The sequence below is a fragment of the Tarenaya hassleriana genome, unplaced genomic scaffold, assembly GCF_000463585.1.
Source record: "Tarenaya hassleriana unplaced genomic scaffold, ASM46358v1 Cleome29, whole genome shotgun sequence".
NCBI lineage: Eukaryota > Viridiplantae > Streptophyta > Magnoliopsida > Brassicales > Cleomaceae > Tarenaya > Tarenaya hassleriana.
In genome coordinates this window covers 406,899-416,995 of record NW_010966092.1, presented here as the reverse complement: position 1 = coordinate 416,995, position 10,097 = coordinate 406,899, and the positions used below count along the sequence as shown (strand labels likewise).

Sequence of the window (10,097 nt, the reverse complement as noted above, 5' to 3'; positions counted from 1 at the left end):
TATTTATCAATTTATCTATATATATTTATATATTATTTAATTTTTTATTTGATTTATTAGAAAAATCGATAAATTTATTTTAAAATAATTTGGCGATAATATCTTAATATTGTGGTAAAATTTTAACGAGAATACATATTTTTTTTATATTTTTTTATAGATTGTCTGATTTATTTTATCTTAAAAATATATTTAAAATAATTATAAATTGAATTATATAAATATATTTAAAAAAATAAAAAAAATCGTAGAATTCAGTTATTCGATATAAATACTCATTAGATGATATATTTTTATTAATTTTTGTATATTATATATATTACTGGAAGTGGGCGAACGGTTCGATTCGGGTTAATCAGTCACGGTTAATTCGGGTTCGGGTATTTCGGGTTTTGAAAATTTATAACCAAACGGTTATTTAATTTTATTCGGTTCGGTTTCGGTTTGGAAAGGTTCGGTTTTATATACTTTAAATTATAACCAAATTATAACCAAATAAAAATTCGGTTCGATTCGGTTCGCTTATAATATTAAAAAAATGTTTGAAACGTTTATAATAAAAAAAATATCCAAACAACATTTAATATAAAATACCATCATAATCTTCGTAACATATAAAATGACAAATCTAAATTTATATCATAATTTGTTTTGATGTAAAACAACAAAATAAAAAAATTTAAATAAACTTTATCCTTTTCAAATGTTCATATAGCACAAAAATTAAAAATAATAAAATAATAATGAAATAAATTGAAAATAATAAAATAATGATTGAATTAGAAAAAATTATATATCTCGATTTGTTATATATTTATACTTTTTTTCTAGTTAGATTTAACATATATTGTATATCAATTAGTGATATATAGATGGATAAACGGTTATATTCGGTTTATTCAGTACGGTTAATTTGGGTTCGATTTATTCGGTTTACGGTTATTTCGGGTTTGGTTATTTCGGGTTTTAAAAAATCATAACCAAACATTTATTTAATTTTATTCGGTTCGATTCGTTCGGGTATATATCGGTCGGTTCGGTTAATAACCGAAATACCCGAACCGAATGCCCACCCCTATATATTAGTAGATGTTGCCCCCGGTGAAAAATTTTTCTGGATCCGCCACTATTTCGGTCCTATTATTTTTCGGTTCGGGTTCTTCGGTTTCGATAAAAAATCATTTTTTCAAAGAAATTATCGGGTTTTTTAGTTATTTTTTTTTATTCTGTTCAGTTTAGTTTCGGTTTTTTCGGGTTTAAAAAAATAATAACTGTTCGTTTTTTATGTCAGATTCGATTCGGATATAGTTATGTCTTATTCGGTTCGGTTCGGTTATTCGATTAATAATCGAAATGGCCACCGCTACCGACAAGTATCGAATCAAAATCCGAATTATCTACCAATATATATATGTAAATATTATGGTTTGGTATTCATATAACGATATTGTTTCAAACCGTACCGATATTAAAACCGAAGCGAAGCGAATCGTTTAACATTCGTTTCTAGTTTGGTACAATTTTTACAAAATCGAAAATATCATTTCTGAATCAAATCCCTAGAATATCGAATCGAAACCCGAAACGTCTAACTAAACTCGTTAGAATGGAGTGTACATTTTGATATAATAGATCTAGAAATAATCTATTATGAATTACTAAGTAGTAATAATGTGACAATTGGATTTGAAGAACACTCCATAAAAAATTGTTTCAAACTTTCATATTTTTTTATTTAGAAATAAAGAAACAATAACATTTTCAACAAATTATATATAGTGATAGAAATATTTCCGCGATCTAGCCAAGAGATTCTCACGCTATCTCCTTGGTAATGGGGAAGATATATTTTTCTGGCTCGACCATTGGACCCCCTTGGGTAGGCTGATTGACACACTGGGTACCAATGGCCCGACTGAGTTGGGAATTCCGAAATTTGCTAGAGTTTCGTCTGTGTTCCGTAACAACCGTTGGCAGATTCCGAATCCGAGATCTGAGGCGCAGATAAGGCTACTAGCATATTTTTTAGACATCTCTCCGTCTTCCAACACCTTAGACTCATTCCAATGGATAGTGGGATCGATTTCGTCGATAAAGTTCAACTCGAAACTTGTCTGGAACCACATACATCCCACTGCTGATCCGACCCCATGGTTCACCTCAATCTGGTTCAAAGGTTACATTCCAAAGCATGCCTTCACGGCTTGGGTTTTTATGTTGAACCGCAACCCTACTAGAGATTGTTTTGTGGCCTGGGGAGTTCAGGTTAATCCTAATTATCCCTTTTGTAATGAATTTGATGAATCACGTAACCATCTTCTTTTTGAGTGTGTTTACACGTGTGCGCTGTGGTTGAGAGTTTTTCGGCGTCTTAAGATGATTCAAGCTCCTTTGGTTGGGATGGTGTTTTGACGTGGATGAATGATGGCTGGGACAATAGAGTTTCTAGACATATTGTTCTTCTTACTTGGCAATCAGTTGTCTATACCATATGGGCGGAATGCAACACACGAAGTCATCCCTCCATTTTACTCGGACGTGGATACTGTATTTCAAGCCTATGACAAGACACTTCGTCATATGGGAGCTTCTTTCTGGAACACCAAATCGGATTTTGCGTCAGAATTATTGCAAAGATGGTTTGGATAATCATAGAGATGGTTTCGGTTTTGGTAATTGATTTCTCGACTTTGTTGGGATTTCATTGTCGGGGTTTGATAATGTTTAAATCAGGAAGATGTAGGGCGCAAACCCTGTTCTGATTATTTTGGCTTTTCTCCATCTCTAGATAGGATGTAAAAGCCATATATGTAACGTTTTTAAAAGTAAATGAAATACCAACCTTTGACAAAAAAAAAAGTACAAATCTTATATATAAATAGTAAGCTTTAAAACCATTTGATGAACTAACGTCAATATCCAACATGCCAATTTTTATAAAATGATTGACTTGTAAATATTTATATCACTCTTTAGTTAAAAAGTAAATTATTATACATTTAATTTAAAATCATTTTTCATAATTACTCCATGTTAAAACCAAATTACATCCTAAAATAAATTATTATTGATATTAGTGATTTAACACATTTAATAAAATGAAACCATTATTTTTTAAAACGTCCAATATAATAATTTTTAAAAAAAACTTTAATAATTATTATTTAAATTTAGTGTTATTTTAAATTAGATCTATTGATTTATAAACAACAATAAATAAACTAAGAAATATAATAATAAATAAATTACTATAAAATATCAATATAAATATAAATAAAATTTCATATCATATAAAATTAATAAAAAATATATTTTTTCTATATAAAAATATCTATATTACTTTTTTACTAATTTCAACAAATGTTATAATAAGACAATGAGAAAATCCTATAAAAAAATCTGAACTTCTCATTTTTTACAAACTAAAACCTAACTTTATTTTTTTAATCAAAACTCAACTTTATTTTTCAGTCAAAAATAAATCTAAGTTTTAAAATTTTTGTCATTTTTAAACATATTGTTGACGTGACGTGTCGATATCCTACATGGAAAATCAATATTTTGACACGCTATTATCCACATATCATGATATCGGAATGTTACGTTAACAATAGGTTTAAAAAGATTTAAAAATGATAAAAATTATAAAGTTCGGATTTTATTTTTGACTAAAAACTTAAGTTGAAGTTTTATTTGTTAAAAAATAAAATATAAATTTTATTTTATAAAAATTGAGAAGTTCAGATTTTTTTTTAGAGATTTTCCCAGAAACAATCAATGAAAATCTTTGAATATTAATATAATATCGATATTTATTTATGAGAGTTTTGGATATCCGAAATATGAATACCCAATAAAAATATTAGAATTTCACCGATATCCAAACCCAAAAATCATTTTAAAAACCATAAGTATAACGAAAAAATGCCTAATATAAGTTTTACAATCAAGGCAGGGTCATATACACGAAAAATTTAGGGTACTCAAATCTGTATTCGAAGACAAAAGAGTAAATATAGAAATTTAACATATATATAATCAATAATGTACACGTGTGAACACAGTATAAATCCTTTGGTATATTCTGTGAACCGGTCTGTTGAGAATCTGTTGGTTTACCTTAACCAAAGCACTTGAATGTAGAGTTTACTGAACCAAACCGAACCAATATCTGCTAAACCGGACAGAAATCAATCACAGAGTAAACCGGAAACCAGAAACTCAACAGAACAAACAAGGCAAAAAGGCAAACGGAAGCATCTGTTGTTCTGTTGATGTTGATCTTATCACCTTATTCAACAAAGTGAAGGAAAGAAAATGGAAGAATGTCTAAACATATACGAACAACATTGTTCTAACAAAAGAAATGGCCCGACCGATCGAATCAGGATTTTATTCGTTAATCCAATTGCTCTTACCAACAGCTCCTCCTCCAGTTCCGTCCTGCAACAACAGCTCTTTCTGCTGCCGCAACTGATTGACTAGCTTCCGAACATTTGGAATTTGGAAACGTTCCTTCGCATGTCTCCTATCTGGAGCTTCTTTCACGGCGGTCGGATACGGCTTAGGTGGAGGTTTCTTCCCTTGCATTCTCGCAAGTTCCTTCATCCGTTTGTACGCCTTCTTCTTCGCCCTCTTCTCCGACCGGTATTCCATCTGAAATAGAATTATGCAAAAAACAGCGACGAGGTTGAAGAAAATTAGAATCGAAACTAACCGTTCTTTCCTTTTGTTTATCGGTCAAGAACCGTGCGAAAAAGAAGAAATAGGTACATCAGCCACAGCCATGGCTTCTTCCTCGCTAATGCCATGTTCCTTCAGTTCAAGGACCCGCATGCCAAATACACGCTCTGGATCTGGATTACATGACACGATCCTGTGGAGATACAAAATGTCAAGACACCGCATTAATGCAGGGTTAACTCAAAAATCGATCTACATTACTGGGCATGGAACTTATACGAGAAATGCAGAGTCGTTGTTTCACTGCAGATGCATCGTCATCGACCACAAAGATTATAGTACATATGCTATATCAGATGGTAGATTAGAAAAAAAAAAGGTTTCTGGATTCTCTTTGATAGTGCGGTTTGGTCATAGCAATATACACACATCCTGATAAATAAGTAGGAAATGCTCAGAATCAGAATGACGAGGGATCTAGATAGATATGACTACCATAATAATTTGCAGATGCCAAATCAAAACCCGATTTCTCTTAATATTAACAAATCTTGGGATATCCTGTAACATAGACAAAGCTTGAAATCGGGCATAATACAGAAAAACAAGATCTTTTCCATCACATGTTTCCCAATCTATCACAAATTGATTGCCCAAACTACTCTCTTATCAGTACAACAGTAACAACACTAACAACTCATGAAGATTGAACTAATACAAGCCATCACAAAATAATGCAAATGGAACACATAAGAGTGAAAAGAAATTACTTGACGGGGCCTTCATATTTTGATTCAGGATACTTGTTGTAGAATTTCCGCACATACATATCCTCTGGAAGAACAATCTTCTTGATTTTGCCTTCAGATCGAGGAAACACTGGAGGAGGTGAACTGCAATCCGACAATTAACAATAGTTATGTCAGCAACAGAGCCTAATGAGTGAAACATATATGATTTCCAGAAACATTCAAAAGTTTGTACCAAGCCTCAATGGCATCGTATGGAATAAAACATAAACCCTGAACCCTGAATATAAAAAAACAATACATACAGAATGCAAAAATCTAGACTTTTCAACCAAATCCATTTGATTCCAATCAAAATGGAAAACCCATAAGCGTAAAATGCAAATAAATCGGATTATGTAATATCGAATAGATAAATCGACCAAAATCATTTTTCTTCTCTTGAAGAGAGAGAGAGAGAGAGAGAGAGAGAGAGAGAGAGAGAATACGCTTCCATGGCTTTGAGCCATACAGGCTCTCGTGTAACCAAGCCACCAACAAGCTTCCTGGTCTTGGAAAGCAAGTCTCCTTTCATCCACGACATGGTCGCTGCTTACCAACCAAAATCAAGGCAAGATAAGGACCAACACTAAGTCATAAATCAGAACCAGAGAGTTGTGATTGAGGAACAGCTGAAAACGATCTGAAAATCATGTGCTAATTCCATTAGCAGAGACAAAGCAAGGAAGAAAATTCTCGGGTTCGAAGCCCCTTAAAGTTAGTCAACACCAAGACACTGATATGAGATTGTTCAAATTCACCGAAATCAAAGGGGCAAAGACAGAATTACACATTAAACATGTTAACTTTTGAATTGGAATTAGGCAAACCCCACCAATGAAAACAACTAGAGATAACTAAATTAATCTGCAAACACAGCAAAACAGAAAAGAAAGTTCTAAAACACTCAAGCTTCTGTTCGGAAATGGGCAGAACAAGACTCAGAATAACAGACAAAATCCCATCTAACCATCTAATATCAAAGATTCAGAGACCCACTCATTCAAAAAGCTACAAACCAATAAATCGACAAGTAAAACAGAGGAATCACGCCGAGCCGTCATCATAAGCGAAGCTTCCATCAAGCATCAACAAAGCCTAAACCCTAATCCTAACAAAACTCAAACAACACTAAACCCCAAAACCCCCAACAGGATCAAAACTCTAAATTCCCAACAGAAATCCTTGAAACCCTAGCCTTACAAAACTGACAGAACCGGAAAACCCTAACCTTTTTTCGACGGAGAGGATAGATAGAAAACAGGTCTGAGAGGAAATCGAAGAATAGCCGGAAATCACACCGGGAGAAAAGGTGAGAGAGATAAAGAGTCAGAGGTTTTTTCGAAGGCGGAAGGAATGAGGAGAGAGAAGAGCTATTTTGGTAAATATTTATAAATCAAGGGGTATAATCGTCATTTAACCATAATTTATGAGTAACCTATTGCAGTATTGCTGCAGTTTGTTCGGCCCGGAGACTTGGAGGTGGAACTTGTAACTTGTAAGAGCCATCACAAATGATCATATTCTGTTAAATTCTACGGAAAATGACATTTTCCTACACCGACTTTTACAAATGACTTTTTTATACACGAATTTTTAATTTGACAAAAAATTATACCAAATTATCAAATATGTCAAATTAATATACGAACTACCTAATTTAACTGCAATTTTCTACACAATTCGAAAACGGTGTTAAGTGTCCGTTAAACGCTGACGGTGTATATATATTTGTATTCATATATATACGTGTATATGTATTTATATATATATATATGTATATATATAAATATATTTGTATGTATGTATATGCATATATATTTGTATAAATGCATGTATATATGTGTATATTTTTATTTGATATATATAGAAATATATATACATAGAAGTATTTATGTTTATATTTGTATTTATATGTGGATATGAATATATATATATATATATATGAATTTTTTTATTTTGTATGTATGTATGTATGTATGTATGTATGTATATATGTATGTATGTATATGCATATGTATATATATATATGTATTTATATATGTATATGTATATATAAATATATTTGTTTGTATGTATATGTATATATATTTGTATATATATGTGTATATTTTTTTATTTTGTATATATATTTATATTTTTATTTGTATATAGATATAAATATATATGTATATATATATATATATTTTTTTTGCTGTTTATTTATTTTATTTTTAAATTTTTTTAAAATTTCGATTTTTTTCATATTTTTTTGGATTTTTTTTAAAAATCCGACGTGGCATGCTGATGTGGCAAAAAATCTATGTGGCGTGCCACGTCAGCCGCTACGTGGCGTGCCACGTCAGCGGTTAATAGACACTTAACACCGTTTTCGGATTGTGTAAGAAATTGCAGTTAAATTGGGTAGTTCGTGTATCAATTTGACACATTTGATAATTTGATGTTGTTTTTTATCAAATTAAAAATTCGTGTAGAAAAAGGTCACATTTTATAAAGTTGGTGTAGGAAAATGTCATTTTCCCTATATATTATTAAGTCGAGAAAAGCAATCATATTATCTAAAATTACATTTACAGCCCGACATTTCCTGGAATGACAATTCAGCCCAAAACTCCCAGTTTCAAAGATAAAAAGCTCAGTCACGCTCACACAGCATTGCAGATGAACTCCTCACAATGATGTATTTCAAGGAGATATGATGCCAAATGCAAGTGATATGAGCTCATTCGACAAGAGGAAACCATATGGGTCACTCAACCTAAGGTACCTCACATGATCCTCAATCCTCACTCCATTATTATCCTCAATCAAGGCTTTGAATTCATCGCTTGCCACCTCTCTTCTCTTACCATCCAAACAAACAATGTGCCCACTCTCCACGTAAGGCTCATAAGCCTTACACATTCTCTTCACAATCTCACTCCCAAAAGCTTGTCCGAATTCACCCAGTTCAAGCCCTTTGGCAGTTCTGAAGGATAGCATCACAATGTCCATGGCCACATCCTTGAGATCTACACTTCCGTCACCGCACCAATTCGCTGTCCCGTTCTCCAGATCGTGAACGTAGCCCGCGTATTCCTTCAGCCTCCTCGGCCTTGAAAATCGCAGCCCTTTAACATAGCTAGCTGAACCTAAACCGAACGCGTAGAACGGCTTGTTCTTCCAGTATATCGAGTTGTGCTTGCACTGGAACCCGTCTTTGGCGTAACTGCTGACCTCGTAGTGATCATAACCGGCTTTCCGGAGCATCGAGGACGCTGTTCTATAGAATTCAGCGGATTGTGATTCTGAAGGAAGAGGGAATTCCCCTGGCGTGAACCTGCAAAAGTTTTTACTTTCAAATTACAACAAAATAACAATCACCTAAAGCAATAAAGCAATCAACTTCAACTGCCACTCCGGCTACATGATCATTCCTGATGAAATTTTGTTTTTTTGTATAAACCTTTATGAAACTTAAGTTCGATATACACAACCTGAGATTCAGTATGGTAAACTATCTGGTCAGCACCATATTCATTCTCCCTTTCTACTCGGAATGTGAGATTCTGAGCGTTTTTCCTCTTAAAGAGCTAGAAACGAATTAAAAGGAGGTCATTTGGCTCCACTTACACGTTACCAAACTTTGTGCCTTGTTCCACTTGCAGATCATACACGGAAACATGCTTGGGTTGTGCTTCAATGGCTAATCTCAAACTCTCTTCCCACATCTCCAGCGTCTGGTGGGGGAGAGAAGATATAAGATCCATACTCCAATTCTCAACCCCGCATTTTTGGACAATCTCTATTGCCTGGAATATCTCAGAGACGCCATGAGCTCTCCCACAAGCTTTCAAGAGCTTATCTTGAAATGCTTGAACTCCCAACGACACTCTGTTCACTCCCAATTCCACCAATTCCTTCAGCTTTTTGGACCCAAACGTACCAGGATCCATCTCCATTGATATCTCAGCACCTGGACTCAACCCGAATTTCGATCTCAAAGTATCCAGAACCGAAGAGACAAGCCTCGGAGGGACGAGGGAAGGGGTCCCTCCCCCAAAGAACACCGTCTCTAGATCCGGGCTCGTATCAAAATCCGTTCTTGTCGCGTTTATTTCTCTGACGAGCAAATTCACATAGCCCGAAATTCGTGGGTCATCATCATCTCTGTCTTCCTCATAGGCATTGGAAGAACTGATAGACGAAGTGGAAGATCCAAGAGCTACAATGGGGAAGTCACAGTAGTGGCAGCGTTTACGGCAGAAGGGGAGATGAACGTAGGCCGAAGTTGGTGGCCCTTGGTGTAATGTGGTCAGATTCGTTGACGCATTTCGTCGAACACTTGGTGAAACATCCTGTAAAACCACTTTACAAGCTTCAGTGATTAGCTTTGAAGCCCTTGGTTTCCCTGGAAACGACGAGAAAATCGGGAAAATCGTGGATTTGAGCATTATCGATACAGAGCGACAGAACGAGAAAGAGAAAGTGGAGGGAATTCGATTTCATCGAGCGTCGATGTGATTTAAAGGCTTCAAACTGAACGTCGTCGTTTTGGAACTGTTAAATTCAGTATACGGACGAATTCTGGTTTTCGCACTCTCGCCAATTCTACGTCCATGGCGGAAGAGACGAGGCATCAGCAGG

General features: G+C 34.2%; 3 protein-coding genes across 3 annotated transcripts in view; 1 reads left to right on the top strand and 2 right to left on the bottom strand.

Annotated features, from left to right (window-relative positions):
• Positions 1–4,186: 4,186 nt before the first annotated feature.
• LOC104818198 lies at positions 4,187–6,834 on the bottom strand. The gene is made up of 5 exons (XM_010547677.2): positions 6,703–6,834; positions 5,921–6,020; positions 5,454–5,576; positions 4,774–4,876; positions 4,187–4,656 (listed from the first exon to the last, which is right to left on the bottom strand). Exons 2-5 carry the CDS (start codon positions 6,013–6,015, stop codon positions 4,393–4,395), a joined length of 585 nt encoding a protein of 194 aa, XP_010545979.1. The 5' UTR covers positions 6,016–6,020; positions 6,703–6,834; the 3' UTR covers positions 4,187–4,392.
• A 1,163-nt stretch (positions 6,835–7,997) lies between these two features.
• LOC104818195 (oxygen-independent coproporphyrinogen-III oxidase-like protein sll1917) lies at positions 7,998–9,916 on the bottom strand. The gene is made up of 2 exons (XM_010547674.2): positions 9,084–9,916; positions 7,998–8,790 (listed from the first exon to the last, which is right to left on the bottom strand). The coding sequence occupies exons 1-2, from the start codon at positions 9,902–9,904 to the stop codon at positions 8,157–8,159; spliced, it is 1,455 nt and encodes a 484-aa protein (XP_010545976.1). The 5' UTR covers positions 9,905–9,916; the 3' UTR covers positions 7,998–8,156.
• Positions 9,917–9,965: 49 nt separating this feature from the next.
• Positions 9,966–10,097, top strand: part of LOC104818196 (telomere length regulation protein TEL2 homolog) — a 6,463-nt gene continuing 6,331 nt past the window's right edge. The window contains exon 1 of the mRNA XM_010547675.2: positions 9,966–10,093. Within this exon, the coding sequence (XP_010545977.1) occupies positions 10,070–10,093 (24 nt within the window). The 5' untranslated portion in view covers positions 9,966–10,069. The remainder of the gene's footprint in view (positions 10,094–10,097) is intronic.

Bases quoted from the DNA above. Each gene is read 5' to 3' on its own strand.
- LOC104818198 (XM_010547677.2), bottom strand. From the start codon at position 6,015: ATGTCGTGGATGAAAGGAGACTTGCTTTCCAAGACCAGGAAGCTTGTT. The intron at 5,577-5,920 runs GTATTCTCTCTC...GTCGGATTGCAG, and splicing joins TGGCTCAAAGCCATGGAAGC to TTCACCTCCTCCAGTGTTTC. The intron at 4,877-5,453 runs GTAATTTCTTTT...GTATCTCCACAG, and splicing joins AAATATGAAGGCCCCGTCAA to GATCGTGTCATGTAATCCAG.
- LOC104818195 (XM_010547674.2), bottom strand. From the start codon at position 9,904: ATGCTCAAATCCACGATTTTCCCGATTTTCTCGTCGTTTCCAGGGAAA. The intron at 8,791-9,083 runs GTAAGTGGAGCC...AAACTTTTGCAG, and splicing joins GGCACAAAGTTTGGTAACGT to GTTCACGCCAGGGGAATTCC.